The sequence below is a fragment of the Oncorhynchus clarkii genome, unplaced genomic scaffold (genome assembly GCF_045791955.1).
Source record: "Oncorhynchus clarkii lewisi isolate Uvic-CL-2024 unplaced genomic scaffold, UVic_Ocla_1.0 unplaced_contig_13230_pilon_pilon, whole genome shotgun sequence".
Classification (NCBI taxonomy): domain Eukaryota; kingdom Metazoa; phylum Chordata; class Actinopteri; order Salmoniformes; family Salmonidae; genus Oncorhynchus; species Oncorhynchus clarkii.
Window position 1 is genome coordinate 40,727 of NW_027261008.1, and position 16,774 is coordinate 57,500.

Consider the following 16,774-nt stretch of genomic DNA (forward strand, 5'->3'; position numbering starts at 1 on the left):
AACGTTTCGGGTAGCCTCCCACAAGCTTCCCACAATAAGTTGGGTGAATTTTGGCCCATTCCTCCTGACAGAGCTGGTGTAACTGAGTCAGGTTTGTATGCCTCCTTGATCGCATACGCCTTTTCAGTTCTGCCCACACATTTTCTATAGGATGAGTACAGGGCTTTGTGATGGCCTTGACTTTATTGTCCTTAATCCATTTTTCACAACTTTGGAAGTATGCTTGGGGTCATCGTCCATTTGGAAGACCCATTTGCGACCAAGCTTTAACTTCCTGACTTGCGACCAAGCTTTAACTTCCTGACTGATGTCTTGCGATGTTGCTTCAATATATCCCCATAATTTTCTTTCCTCATGATTCCATCTATTTTGTGAAGTGCACCAGTCCCTCCTGCAGCAAAGCACCCCCACAACATGATGCTGCCACCCCCGTACTTCACGGTTGGGATGGTGTTCTTCGGCATGCAAGCCTCCCCCTTTTCCTCCAAACATAACAATGGTTATTAAGGACAAACAGTTCTATTTTTGTTTAATCCAACCAGAGGACATTTCTCCAAAAAATACAATCTTTGTCCCCATGTGCAAACCGTAGTCTGGCATTTTTATGGCGGTTTTGGAGCAGTGGCTTCTTCCTTGCTGAGCGGCATTTCGATATATGTGTATATATATATATATATATGTCGATATAGGTTTTACTGTGGATATAGATACTTTTGTACATGTTTCCTCCAGCTCCTTCACAAGGTCCTTTGCTGTTGTTCTGGGATTGATTTGCACTTTTCGCACCAAAGTACGTTCATCTCTAGGAGACAGAACGCGTCTCCTTCCTGAGCGGTATGACGGCTGCGTGGTCCCATGATGTTTATACTAGCGTACTATTGTTTGTACAGATGAACGTGGTACCTTCAGGCGTTTGGAAATTGCTCCCAAGGATGAACCAGACTTGTGGAGGTCTAGAATTTCTTTTCTGAGATCTTGGCTGATTTCTTTTGATTTTCCCATGATGTCAAGCAAAGAGGCACTGAGTGTGAAGGTAGGCCTTGAAATACATTCACAGGTACACCTCCAATTGACTCAAATGATGTCAATTAGCCATGACATAATTTTCTGGAATTTTCCAAGCTGTTTAAATGCACAGTCAACTTAGTGTATGTAAACTTCTGACCCACTGGATTTGTGATACAGTGAATTATAAGTTAAATAATCTGTCTGTAAACAATTGTTGGAAACATGACTTGTGTCATGCACATAGTAGATGTCCTAACTGACTTGACAAAACTATAGTTTATTAACAAGACATTTGTGGAGTGGTTGAAAAACTACTTTTAATGACTCCAACCTAAGTTTATGTAAACTTCCGACTTCAACTGTATCTATTATGTCTTCTTAGTTCTCTAAAGACAACGTGTCAGTGTGTGAAGATAGGATGCACACTGACAAGGAACAACTGCCTGTGGTCTCCACTGTCTGTCTCCACCTTACGAAAATGACATGCACCTGCAGTCACACAGAGAGACAGAGACACAGAAACAAAGACACACAGGCATAGACACAGAGACATATACACAGAAATAGAGACACAAAGACAGAAACACAGACACGTAGATACAGATAGAGACAAAGAGACAGACACAGAGACAGAAACAGAGGCACAGAGACAAAGAGAGACAGAGACAGACAGAGACAGGGACACAGAAAGAGAGACAGGGACACAGAAACAGAGATAGAGAGAAAGACACAGAGATAGAGAAACTGAGATAGAGACACAGAGACAGAGACACACAGAAACAAAGACAGAGACATATGCTGTAGAGTACAGTACACACCACTAGCACAACTAAGCACAGTCACAGTCGGCTTCCTTTTTCTAAAATCTCACCTGCCAACAAACTCCCCTTGATGTTTGTGTGTCCCTCTAGAGATACTGTGAGTTTATTAAGCCAGGCACAGAGAGAGAGAGAGAGAGAGAGAGAGAGAGAGAGAGAGAGAGAGAGAGAGAGAGAGAGAGAGAGAGAGAGAGAGAGCGAGAGAAGACTTGAAAGGGGATGGATATAAAAAGTCTGGCGTGAGAGAGCGAGGGATAGAAAAAAAAGAGATAGAGAGAGAGGGGGGGGGGGTCACCACGGCAGTGTCTGTGGCCCCCTCCGGGACCCGGGGGCTAGTCTCAGCTTTGTCATCCCCCTCTCCTCCCTCTCTCTCTCCTCTGCCCGCGGAAAACGTCGATAGCAGCCTGCCGGTGGACCGTCTCTGGTGGACGCTCGCTCATTCTCCCGGCATCGACAGCAACGCCAAATCAATATTTAGTTCCCCACTAACAAGCTGCCTTGGGGTCTGAGCCAGAGAGAGCGAGAGTGAGAAAAAGATGGGGGGGATAAAGAGATCGGGGGGGGAGAGAGAGAGAGTGCGAAAGAAAGCGAGAGTGCGAGAGAGACAATGAGAGAGCAAGAGAGAAAGGAAGGGGAGGAATGCAGGAGGACAGTGGTGGAGTGGGGGCCTGAGAGCAGTCCGGTTGGAGGGGAAAACATGGATTGAGTGGAGCCAGTGTGTGTCTGTGAGGGGAGGTGAAAAGGTCAGAGGAAGAGCCGGTGTGTGTCGTGGTGAGGAGGCGACGCATGAGTGCCTGCAGCGCGAATTGACATGGACACGGACACACACACTCAATCTGAACCGGATCACACAGAGCTGACGGCACATACACACAGACAAGTGTTTGTACACAACTCACACAGTCTTTTCTTCTCTCTATTGTAACTAGTTCATTCTTGATTTAGACAAACATTTGTTGGTTCATCTCTATGCGAGACCACAATGGCTGAACTATCAGTACCAGTGATGTGGTGGAAAATCAAATCGGTGGGTAAGCTCTGATCACCGTTCGCGGTGAGTAAAGTAACACGCTTCATACCCTGAAGGGGTGTGTTTACCCTCCACTACTGATCCTAACTACTGTAGATAATACTAAAAACACTAGCAGACTTGAAACCAGACCTGTTGTTGGAGGATCTTCATGACCTGGTCCAGCCACTCCTGGTCTCTCCTGCTGTCTGCTGCCACATCATCCTCTTCCTGCAGAGACACACAACAACCACCAAAGATGAACAAATAATAATAATAATAATGATATATGCCATTTAGTAGAAGCTTTTATCCAAAGCAACTTACAGTCATGCGTGCAAACAATTTAAGTATGGGTGGGCCCAGCGGGAATCAACCCACAACCATTTGGCCATGTTCTACAACTGAGCCTCACAGGGCGACTCGTCTCTGTACAACCAGAAAATCACTCAATTTAAGGCAATTTCACTTCAACGCAGATACAAAAATAAAGGCTGAGGTGAGTTCAGAAAATGAAGCTTTCATGAAAAATAAGAGAAAAGAAGGAGTCCCTACAGCGTGATGAGCCAAGCAAAGCTCCCTGCCAAACCCTCCCCTAACCCGAACGGCCCTGGGACAATTGTGCACCGGCGTATGGGTGAACCCCAGACTGTAGTGGCACCTCAGCACTGCGATGCCTTAGACCGCTGCTCCACTCAGGGTCAGTCTTTATTAAAGAGACACCAGCGTGCAGATAGTGCAACCTTGTTACTGCTAATGAGCCTCCCTGGCTCTCCTATCCCCTAGACGGATGGGGATGGTGGGCCTCCCTGGCTCCCCTAGACGGATGGGGATGGTGGGCCTCCCCGGCTCCCCTAGACGGATGGGGATGGTGGGCCTCCCCGGCTCCTCCAGACGGATGGGGATGGTGGGCCTCCCTGGCTCCCCCAGACGGATGGGGATGGTGGGCCTCCCCGGCTCCCCCAGACTGATGGGGATGGTGGGCCTCCCTGGCTCCCCTAGACGGATGGGGATGGTGGGCCTCCCTGGCTCCCCTAGACGGATGGGGACGGTGGGCCTCCCCGGCTCCCCTAGACGGATGGGGACGGTGGGCCTCCCTGGCTCCCCTAGACGGATGGGGACGGTGGGCCTGGTGGTAGCGTTAGCGCACAGCTAATTTCCATGTCTTCAGAGACCCTCATTAGTGTGACTGGAGAGGGAGGGAGGGAGGGAGGGAGGGAGGGAGGGAGGGAGGGAGGGAGGGAGGGAGGGAGGGAGGGAGGGAGGGAGGGAGGGAGGGAGGGAGGGAGGGAAGGAAGGAAGGAAGGAAAATGGACTAGGTAGAGGCAGAGACAGGTAGTGAGACAGGCAGAGCGAAAGAGAGCGATATAATGAGAGAGAGCGATAGAATGAGAGACAGCGATAGAATGAGAGAGAGCGATAGAATGAGAGAGCGATAGAATGAGAGAGAGCGATAGAATGAGAGCGAGGTGAGGTGTGGGCTTGCTTGGTGGTGGGCTCCTCATCACCCCTGCCTCCCACGGAGGTGAGAAGGGTGTGTTTGTGTGTGGCCCCTCAGAGGATGCATAACAATACACTGACCCTTCGTCTCTCATTAGGGGCCCTGTTGGAAAACAAACTGGCCTGGCAATTATGTCCTTATTACAGACGCATCATTAAGTCCACAACAAGCTGCTGCTGCCAAAGGAGAAGGAGCTGATCACTACTGCCACTCTCTTACTGCCTGTCTACCGCTGGATGGAGTGGCAGGGAGAGAGTATGCTGAGGCGGAGAGTGTGCTAGTGTGTGTGTATTACTTTTATTTTTCATTCTATTTGTTATATTTAGGTATATTATTTCTTTAGTAATTTGGATATATTTTTTTCTTAATTTATTATGTTATTTGTCCATTTGATGTATTATTTGTTTATATGTAAAAAAAAAAATAATAATAATTTAAAAAAAAAATGATTTTTTAATAGTTCTTAAAAACAATGTTTTGACTGCATTATTGGTTAGTAAGGATTTCACTGTTGTATTCGGAGCATGTTGCAAATAGCATTTGATTTGTGTGTGTTTGAGTGTGTAGGGCCGTGGCAACACAAAGGGCTTTTCCCACAACCACCCTCAGTAACAGCGGAAAATAAATACAAGGTACAGTATGGCAGAACAACTCCTCCTCTCAAACTGAGAGAACCACACTGCTGCCCCTATTCCTGAATCTTTCAGTCGCAGAAACAAACATCTCAACATCAACATTTGACTCGGTAAAATAACTGGTGGAAAACTCTCTGTTACTAAGTAAGCAGTAGGTGGATTCCAACCTGGACAGATTAAAACACGTCTGGTTTCCTGGTAACTTCCAGTTGCATAAAGATCTACACAGACACACAATTACTGTTCCCCCTTGTCCTTCCATGGTTCCTGGGGGATTTTCAATTAGCAAGACACAGTGACTGTCTCCTCTCCTCTCCTCTCCTCTCCTCTCCTCTCCTCTCCTCTCCTCTCCTCTCCTCTCCTCTCCCAACACACACACACACACACACACACACACACACACACACACACACACACACACACACACACACACACACACACACACACACACACACACACACACACACTTCCAGTGACAGACCACTTACCCGTTCTCCAGTGGGTCCCTGAGCACCCGACAGCGCCGTGATCCACGGACGAGCAATTAACACCAACAGACACACACACGCCGTTGACCGGGCGGAATGCCATTAGCCGCCATTAACACACACCCTGAGCAACGCTCACCTCACACACACTTCACGGTCATTAAGCTCTGATAAGTTGGAACATTTCTTCAAACATATCTAGGCCCTGTCATTCCAGGGTAGGTGGTGCCTGATTCCTGGCTGGCATACACTCTCACATCCTGTGATGAAGACAGGAAGTTGATTGTAACGCTGTGTCGGTTAATTGACGACAAGGGAGAAGAGCGAGAGAAGGAGTGATCTATGGGGAGGAAGTGGAGACGTACTGTAGTTAGAGCTTGTGTTCATGAAACAAAGGGTCCTTCTTGAACAAGAAAAGCCATGAGCCAAATCACTTTTATAGCGAGTAAGAGTGTGAGAGGTTCAATATTGTGGCGTTTTCTTCTTCTCTTGAATAAGAGATAGTTGTACCCTAGCCTGGTTCCATTCTGTTATGTACGTAGACATGTTTTCTAGAATTGTCTTCCTATACATAAAACTAGTGTTTCCCCTATATGCATTTAGGGGATCGTGGACGCCACTGCAAAACAATTTGAATATACTGTATATATAATGTATGTCAGATGTTTGCACCAGGAAGACCCCAGAAAGAACTAGCCCCCCACCCCCCATTCCATAACTCTGATAAATCCCAAACACACTAGACCACCACGTTATGTTACAGCCTTACTCTAAAATTGATTAAATTGTTTTTTTCTCTCCCCCTCATCAATCTACACACAATACCCCACAAAGCAAAAACAGATTTTTAGAAATGTTTGCAAATGTATTAAATATAAGAAATATCACATTTACATAAGTATTCAGACCCTTTGCTCAGTACTTTGTTGAAGCACCTTTGGCAGCGAATACAGCCTTGAGTCTTCTTGGGTATGACGCTACGAGGTTGGCATACCTGTATTTGCCAAGTTTCACCCATTCTTCTCTGCTTCACCATAGGGATGGTGCCAGGTTTCCTCCAGGGCAAATCCAGAGTTCAATCTTGGTTTCATCCGACCAGAGAATCTTGATTCTCATGGTCTGAGAGTCTTTAGGCAAACTTCAAGCGGGCTGTGATGTGCCTTTTACTGAGGAGTGGCTTCCGTCTGGGCACTCTACCATAAAGGCCTGATTTGTGGAGTGCTGCAGAGATGGTTGCCCTTCTGGAAGGTTCTCCACAGAGGAACTCCACAGAGGAACTCTGGAGCTCTGTCAGAGTGACCATCGGATTCTTGGTCACCTCCCTGACCAAGGCCCTTCTCCCCCGATTGCTCAGTTTGAACGGGCGGCCAGATCTAGGAAGAGTCTTGGTGGTTCCAAACTTCTTCCATTTAGGAATGATGGAGGCCATTGTGTTCTTGGGGACCTTCAATGCTGCTGAAATTTTGGGGTACACTTCCCCAGATCTGTGCCTCGACACAATCCTGTGTCAGAGCTCTACGGACAATTCCTTCTACCTCATGACTTGGTTTTTGCTCTGACATGGACTGTCAACTGTGGGACCTTATATAGACAGATGTGTGCCTTTCCGAATCATGTCCAATCTATTGAATTTACCACAGGTGGACTCCAATCAAGTTGTAGAAACATCTCAAGGATGATCAATGGAAACAGGATGCACCTGAGCTAAATCTTGAGGGTCTGAATACTTATGTAAATAAAAACCTGTTTTGGCTTTGTCATTATGGGGTATTGTGTGTAGAGTGATGAGGAAAATGTTTTATTTCATCCATTTGAATAAGGCTGTAATATAACAAAATGTGGAAAAGGTCAAGGGGTCTGAATACTTTCCGAATGCACTGTATCACCTCCCTAAGTGTCCATGATGCCTACTCCCCCATACTTATCCAGTCAACGACTAGAAAGGTCATATAGCTACATTTACCATAGCACTCTGTTACATGAGACTGAAATATTTTTCAATCTGAGCTCCTAGAGTGTGCGGCTCTCCTTCATTTTTAAAAAGTGTTCCACTGCGCAAGCCAGCACCTTGCCTAAATAGGTGTGCGTTTCTTTCGCCTCTACATGAGACTGAACCGCCACAAAGGCCAAGTGCCAGTTAGATTCCTCTGACTGAACTGGGACTTCAATACAAGTCAACTGTCTTTCCATGTTTTCCTATCAGTGACGGTAACCTATACTTGTATCTGTTCCTACTGGGTCATTGTGAAGGTGGTAGAATACATCTATTAACAACTGATACAGGGTCAGATATTACGTCTATCCCGCAGTGACTATTTTATGGATTCATGATCCTGTACCTCATCGGTGTCCAGCATTTCAGCCAGGTCCATCTCGGTCATGTTGAGGATGGACGCAGCAATGGACTGGGCCTTGACCATGGACTGCTTGGACAGCCCTCCGGCACCTTCTGCCTTCTTCTTCTCCGCCATCTTCCTGTTCTTCCTCAGCTGCGATTTGGCGTCCTGCACCTCGCGGAGAGTTTCGCTTGCCAGAGCCTGAGAGGAAGAACATGTAGAAAGGGTGATGAAACTAGAGAAAGCGAGAGAGACGGATACAGATGTAGCATCTAAATTTGAGCCAGTTTTCTACAGCAGGGAAAAAAAGTCCTGCAACAACAGGAAATGTGACTTATTATGTGTATTATAATTTATGGACATTTTTTGTAAGGGAAAAGTGGAAATTACAGACTTCAGAAGCCTTTTTAAACTTTAAATACACCACAAGTTCAACATTTCCTGCATTGTTGGAAAGTTCTCCTGCAACAGGGTGATCAAATTAAGACCCTACACCTGTATAAATGATGAATAAATGAAACCTATCAAGACAAGAGCCGAGGGCGTCAGCAGCAATATTGAGTTTGACACTGAAATTCTCTGGTTCGTTCGCTCATTCTCCGTATAGGAGTTTAGTACCTGAGAGGGTTTCCGAGTTATCCGACCAATTGAATGGCGCCGTGATGACGGAGACAGAGGGCATCTACGCATCTTGGATATCAACAATAGGTTTTATCTCCGTTAAATCTCCTCAGAATTGACGCGGACCGAATCACGCATGGGAAAGATGCTACCTTTGATTTATTTGCTTTTGAATGGGCTCACCATACAACTAACCAATACAACGGCATAACAGTGTAAATAATTGAGCAATGAGGTGCATTTAAAATGTTGCCCGAGATAGTGTGTGTGTGTGTGTGTGTGTGTGTGTGTGTGTGTGTGTGTGTGTGTGTGTGTGTGTGTGTGTGAAATCTCATTGGTCTTCGGGCACCTCAGAGGCCTGAATCCACTAAATGGCAGTTGGCTCTAAATACAAAGAGAGCGAGACAATTAAATGTCAAAGCTGCCACTGTACATGAGAAAGTCAATAACCCAAAACTCCCCTTTGCTTCATTTTGAGCTTATTGATCGATGCAATAATCTTCTGTATCATTCCCCTGTAAGCTTGCCTGAAAAGCTGACCTTGGAATGGACGGTCAGCCGAGAGATGGGCTAGGTAGCATGAGACCGCTTTTCAAGCACACACACACAAAACATACACAAGGGAAGCTGCACACATACAGAAACAGACGTACACACACACACACACACACACACACACACACACACACACACACACACACACACACACACACACACACACACACACACACACACACACACACACACACACACACACACACACACACACACACACACGTACGTACCCCCCCCCCCCCCATATTCTGTGTACATAACCCAGGCTAATCATAAACAGACATACAGTAGACGTCTCCATTGCTTTAGTTTCTTTCGGGCGTGTGAAATAAAAGTACTTTAAGAAGTACTTAGCTGAGGCTCTGCTAGATTTCATAAGGGAGAGCTCAGAGTTGGTGGGGAGAGTTATCGTTGACAGAGCCGATGGATGGTATTAGATAGACTATTAGTAAATGAAATCAAATGTAAATGCATTGAAGCTCAGACAAAAACACAAATGCGCTGATTATGAATATGACTAAACAGACTAGGATATTCTGTAGGGTTTCTCTGTACATTCTATAAAGTATTTATACTTTTCTTACACAGCCCTTAGCCGTGGTATATTGGCCATATACCACACACCCTGAGGTGCATTATTGCTATTATAAACTGGTTACCAACGTAATTAGAGCAGGAAAAATAAATGTTTTGTCATACCCGTGGTATACGGTCTGATATACCACAGCTATCTTCATTTTCCTGATAGACCAAACTGGCTTTAGTCTCCTTAAGTGTGCCGAGACTGTGTCCTGGAGGAATACACAGCTCATTAAGAAACTGCCAGAGATCCTATTCTTTTATTTACAGCCCTAATAGATATTTACTGTCGCTAGTCAAGGGTTACAATCAATTGACCCAAACCCTGAATGTGTGAAATAATCCGGAAAGAGATTAAGGGGTGAATTCATCACTCATTTTGAGCCCTGGGAGAGAGGGAGAGAGGGAGAAAGAGAGAGAGAGAGAGCGAGAGAGAGAGAAATAATCAGTGTGTGTGTGTATATATGAAAGTGAGACCAATTGTATCTCACACTATTTTGTGTGTGTGTGTGTGTGTGTTTGTGTGTGTGTGTGTGTGTGTGTGTGTGTGTACATCGAGTCAGTTGCACACAGATCTTACCCTGACAAACCTAGTATCACAATCACCGTAGCCAGAGGGCCAATTTAGACAGCAGAGGCTTACAACATGGAGATCTCAACTGAGCAGGGAAACACTGTCCTTTTCTAATAACTACCCCCATTCGTTTAGATCACTCTCACTAGATCACACACTCAAAACAACTGTCTGGAAGGACTGACTGAGAAAATGGCCATTTGAAAACACACAGACAGGGATGGTAAAGGACAGTAGACCACAATATGTGGTTGAGTGAATTCAGACACATCTCTAGTGTGAACATGGCACCTTCATAGATATATACTGACATAGGCTATTACTGTTCTATTTAACTGTGTCCAGTACCAATACTTTCCAAGTATATTTCCAAATACATTCCAATATTCAACTACTTGTACTTTCAAATCAAACATTGCTGAATACTTACTTCTAAAGTATGCGAAAGTACTTTAAATAATTGAAATAGTATTTGAACCCAAATCTGGTGTCCACCTTTGTGTCTGAGCCTAAGCCGGTGAGTGTAGGCAGCCAGTCCAGGGCCACTGTTTAGTGTTTAGCACATGAACAGAGGTGGAGCATGGCCTGAGGCTGGTAGAGAGTTGTAGAGGAGCCCGGGGTCCAACCAAACAGAGTACACAACAGAAGAAGGCCCCAGGAGCTCTGGACACTGATCAATACATGACAGCAGTAAATCTCCTCTGGATGGCAGGTCAGCCAATCAAAAGGCCTCCTGGTCTTATCAGGGATCATAAAAAGGATTGGAGAAACATAGAATGATGGGAATGATTTGAATGATGTGAATGATGTGAATGATGTGAATGCTCAACAACAGTGGCCCAGACATTCAGACAACTCAGCCCTAGTGTTCTGGGAACAAGGAAGGAAAGGGCTCACTAGTAAAGATAGGATACAGTATGATGTTGCTAGGGGAGAAAAGAGGGAGTGGGGGTAGAGAAGAGGGCAGGAAAGGAAGGTAGGTAGGGAGGGAGAGAGAGAGATGGGCAACCTCTTATTAAAAACTTCCTGACAACAGTTTGCTCAGTTTATTTTGACCAGTGAAACAAATGTCTTGAGGGAGAACAAAGAGCTGGTGATGACCACAATGGTATCCATGTTGTCTCCTGGACTAGTTCAGAGGGAGGGGATACCATCGCAGTCTCTCTCAAGCCCCCCCCCCTCAACACTGCAGTCAGAAATGATGGGCAGGTGTCACAGCGACGGTGTGATTGACAGGTTCTTTATCAGGCCCTGGCAGACACACCACTAGAAAGGCAGTTGGATTAGAACTGGGACCAGGCCAGACCTGGCCTCCAATCCCACTGGGCAGACACATACTGGCAAGGCCTTCACCCCCCATTATGCCCTACACTGGCACAGACTAAGCACTCAGCCCTCGCGTCACCCAATGTCATGACTCAATTTGATGGTCGGATTAAAGACTGATTCAGAGGCAATTATGTTAATGAATTTAGAATAAGAGACGACATATTACAATGGTTATTAGGTCTTTGTGTGAAGAGAACATGCCATGGCAGCAAGGCTAATTAGCAGTCCCTCGTCTGACTGGCATATCACAACCCTAATACGGTTATATTAGGAATAACTAGGCTAATCTCAGACCGGGATTGTCAAACTGGGTCATGTTCATTAGGCACCAAACGGAAGAAAACTGACTGAAACACGGAGGGAGCTGATTTGATTTGAAATCTACGGTGTGCCCCGACTGAACACGACCCTGGTATGTCCATGTCTTTGACAGCGACCACCGACCCCTGTGGTGTGCTGTGTCTGCCCCCCAGTACATTTGACCTCTGCCCTCTAACCCATGCCCTGTCCCAAATCCAGTACCTTAGTGAAGGCTTGTAGCTGCTCCAGCTGTGTGTGGGCCAGGCCCAGTCGTCTGTGCAGGGCCTCCAGGGCCACGGTGCTCTGCTGGGCCAGACCCTCCATCTGACGGGATGCTGTCTGCTCCAGCTCAGCCTGGGCCCGCTCACTGGCCCTCACACGGGCCTGCAGGGCCTCCACACACTGCTCCTACAAGGAGGGAGAGAGAAGGATATCAGATTTCCATTCATGCTGTTCACTCTTACACTGAAAATTGAACAGCGATTGTCTATCAATGTTTCATGATGTACAATAATAATGTAGAGATGATTTATGTATTAATTATGGTTTGATGACAACCCAGGGAGATTATATCGTAATACATGGGGTTGGAAAGGACGCTATAAGAAGGCGTTGTGGAGTCAATCTCCACTTCCGTTAGTGTACTTCTCCCAGCTTGTCCATGGGAAGGAAAACTGTATAAAATCCACCTTAACAAATAGCTTGATGCTGATATTTTTTACCAAGTCAAAAAAGAACGATCCCAGTCTGTGTGTAAGCAACATTACCACTGCTGTCTACCTGGACGTCACACACACTACTAGAATGGTGAGCCTGAATCGCTATCGCTGCTACCTTCTTGTCCAGGCCCTCCTTGAGATCCTGACAGGTCGTCTCATACTGACTCTTCTCTTTAGTGGCTACACTCAGCCTCCTCTTCAGAGAGTCTATATAGGCCTTCCTGTTAGTGGCCTCCTCTGTCAAGGTCTTCACCTGGACGTCACACACAGAGAGAGAGAGGAGGAAGAACTTGAGATGACCTTATAAATAACAAAGATGTTTGAAAGTGTTTTTCTTTAGCCCATGCTACAGTACTGTGTACATTAAATCAAGGCTAGGTGTATATGTCGGTTAGTGGTGTTTTCATGAAATATAGTACATGCGTAGCCGATTCATTGTTAAATTTGCCAGGAGATGACGTCATGTGATGAAAACGTGCCATCTGAAATGTTGTTGTGACTACAGGAAAACCATCAAGTCAAGAGGGACTGTAAACGTGCCAGTTAAATGTTGTTGTGACTACAGGAAAACCATCAAGTCAAGAGGGACTGTAAACGTGCCAGTTAAATGTTGTTGTGACTACAGGAAAACCATCAAGTCAAGAGGGACTGTAAACGTGCCAGTTAAATGTTGTTGTGACTACAGGAAAACCATCAAGTCAAGAGGGACTGTAAACGTGCCAGTTAAATGTTGTTGTGACTACAGGAAAACCATCAAGTCAAGAGGGACTGTAAACGTGCCAGTTAAATGTTGTTGTGACTACAGGAAAACCATCAAGTCAAGAGGGACTGTAAACGTGCCAGTTAAATGTTGTTGTGACTACAGGAAAACCATCAAGTCAAGAGGGACTGTAAACGTGCCAGTTAAATGCATTTTATGCCATCTGACTCTGCTAAGCCATTGTGTGATGAAACCATGTGGTGTGAGATGTTAACTGGGACCTACTTTCTTCTCCAGCTCCTCCACCAGTCCTCTGTGTGTCTTCTCAGTCTCCAGGAGGAACTTCATCCTGGTCTTCACATCCTCCACCAGCTGCCTCTTCATGTGCACGTCTCTCTCTGTGTGGATCACCCTGGGAATGACGCGCGCACACACACACACACACACACACACACACACACACACACACACACACACACACACACACACACACACACACACACACACACACACACACACACACACACACACACACACACACACACACACACACACACACACACACACACACACACACACACACACACACGTCATTAACACGCACGCAACGATGCAGACGCAAACACACGCAGAAGCAGACACACACACACACCGTGTCCCCATGCTCCCCTTCCATCACATCTCATTATGACAACTAAATATATTGACAATCCCATGCTGACAGGGGAAGCTGCAGTAAATATGAATGGCTGTATAACATCCCATTTGTAGACTGCATACATTCCTGATTCCTAGACTAGTGGGGAATATCTATTCATGTTGTGATACATCAGTTGGGGAACATTTCTGACAAATGACCTTCTAGATCTTCTGATCTACACTAACGTCCAGACTGCAGTAACAGTCTGATCTACACTAACGTCCAGACTGCAGTAACAGTCTGATCTACACTAACAGTCTGATCTACACTAACGTCCAGACTGCAGTAACAGTCTGATCTGCAGTAACAGTCTGATCTACACTAACATCCAGACTGCAGTAACAGTCTGATCTACACTAACATCCAGACTGCAGTAACAGTCTGATCTACACTAACGTCCAGACTGCAGTAACAGTCTGATCTACACTAACATCCAGACTGCAGTAACAGTCTGATCTGCAGTAACAGTCTGATCTACACTAACATCCAGACTGCAGTAACAGTCTGATCTACACTAACGTCCAGACTGCAGTAACAGTCTGATCTGCAGTAACAGTCTGATCTACACTAACGTCCACACTGCAGTAACAGTCTGATCTACACTAACATCCAGACTGCAGTAACAGTCTGATCTACACTAACATCCAGACTGCAGTAACAGTCTGATCTACACTAACGTCCAGACTGCAGTAACAGTCTGATCTACACAGTAACAGTCTGATCTACACTAACATCCAGACTGCAGTAACAGTCTGACTGCAGTAACAGTCTGATCTACACTAACGTCCAGACTGCAGTAACAGTCTGATCTGCAGTAACAGTCTGATCTACACTAACATCCAGACTGCAGTAACAGTCTGATCTACACTAACATCCAGACTGCAGTAACAGTCTGATCTACACTAACATCCAGACTGCAGTAACAGTCTGATCTACACTAACATCCAGACTGCAGTAACAGTCTGATCTACACTAACGTCCAGACTGCAGTAACAGTCTGATCTACACTAACATCCAGACTGCAGTAACAGTCTGATCTACACTAACATCCAGACTGCAGTAACAGTCTGATCTACACTAACATCCAGACTGCAGTAACAGTCTGATCTACACTAACATCCAGACTGCAGTAACAGTCTGATCTACACTACACTAACGTCCAGACTGCAGTAACAGTCTGATCTACACTAACATCCAGACTGCAGTAAAAGTCTGATCTACACTAACGTCCAGACTGCAGTAACAGTCTGATCTACACTAACATCCAGACTGCAGACTGCAAACAGTCTGATCTACACTAACGTCCAGACTGCAGTAACAGTCTGATCTACACTAACAGTAACATCCAGACTGCAGTAACAGTCTGATCTACACTAACATCCAGACTGCAGTAACAGTCTGACTGCAGTAACAGTCTGATCTACACTAACATCCAGACTGCAGTAACAGTCTGACCAACACAGTAACACGTCCAGACTGCAGTAACAGTCTGATCTACACTAACATCCAGACTGCAGTAACAGTCTGATCTACACTAACGTCCAGACTGCAGTAACAGTCTCCAGACTGCAGTAACTACAGTCTGATCTACACTAACATCCAGACTGCAGTAACAGTCTGATCTACACTAACATCCAGACTGCAGTAACAGTCTGATCTACACTAACGTCCAGACTGCAGTAACAGTCTGATCTACACTAACATCCAGACTGCAGTAACAGTCTGATCTACACTAACATCCAGACTGCAGTAACAGTCTGATCTACACTAACATCCAGACTGCAGTAACAGTCTGATCTACACTAACGTCCAGACTGCAGTAACAGTCTGATCTACACTAACATCCAGACTGCAGTAACAGTCTGATCTACACTAACGTCCAGACTGCAGTAAGTCTGATCTACACTAACATCCAGACTGCAGTAATAGTCTGATCTACACTAACATCCAGACTGCAGTAACAGTCTGATCTACACTAACATCCAGACTGCAGTAACAGTCTGATCTACACTAACATCCAGACTGCAGTAACAGTCTGACCTACACTAACGTCCAGACTCAGTAACAGTCTGATCTACACTAACGTCTAGACTGCAATAACAGTCTGATCTACACTAACGTCCAGACTGCAGTAACAGTCTGATCTACACTAACGTCCAGACTGCAGTAACAGTCTGATCTACACTAACATCCAGACTGCAGTAACAGTCTGATCTACACTAACGTCCAGACTGCAGTAACAGTCTGATCTACACTAACATAGATGCAATTCAACACATCCAAATAGCATGAAAAGAGAGACAGTTCTTGATGAAATGTTCCACTGCTGTCCTCGCCACATGAAAACCCATTCGACTGGGGAGGGGCCGACTAGGGAGGGGGACGTGGTTCTGTAGATAACGATCCAGAGGGGAACTCCAAAAGAGCTTGTTTACTTGACTAGTTGACTATTCTGACAGTAACTAGATAGAGAGACACTGGGGGCCCGCTGTTGAAACGGCATGGCTGTGTGTGTGTGTGTCTAAAATGTACGACGTGTCACTTCACATTTCAAAACCTCTCCCCGACACGCTTAATATTCCCGTAACTCTTTGGAGCCTAATCTTAAGAGACTCTTTCAGTTAAACGTCTTAGCGTGTTGTTTATTCTGTTTACATGTTTTGCTCTGGGTTTTTTTCTCCACATAAAGGCAAATATTACCGACTTCATGTCCTTCTGGGGTCCCGCTGGGGGGGAATCGGAAGAACAAATGGAATGATATAATTAAAGATCAGATGTGTTTCCTTTTAATTAATCAGGTTTACATTGCAAAATATGTCTTGTTTTTTCCCCTCTCGGCCTGCGCATGTTCCGGACTGGGCTTCGATTCTAAATAAACAGATGACGCAACCGAGGGGCAAGT

At 45.5% G+C, this 16,774-nt stretch overlaps 1 protein-coding gene across 1 annotated transcript in view; it reads right to left on the bottom strand.

Moving 5' to 3' along the window:
- The window catches only part of LOC139403186 (centlein-like), a 34,638-nt gene that overhangs the window by 14,016 nt on the left and 3,848 nt on the right, over nucleotides 1-16,774 (bottom strand). The window contains exons 2-6 of the mRNA XM_071146890.1: nucleotides 13,458-13,584; nucleotides 12,588-12,725; nucleotides 11,976-12,161; nucleotides 7,799-7,996; nucleotides 2,989-3,066 (exon numbers count right to left, since the gene is read on the bottom strand). Of these exons, the coding sequence (XP_071002991.1) occupies nucleotides 2,989-3,066; nucleotides 7,799-7,996; nucleotides 11,976-12,161; nucleotides 12,588-12,725; nucleotides 13,458-13,584 (727 nt within the window). The remainder of the gene's footprint in view (nucleotides 1-2,988; nucleotides 3,067-7,798; nucleotides 7,997-11,975; nucleotides 12,162-12,587; nucleotides 12,726-13,457; nucleotides 13,585-16,774) is intronic.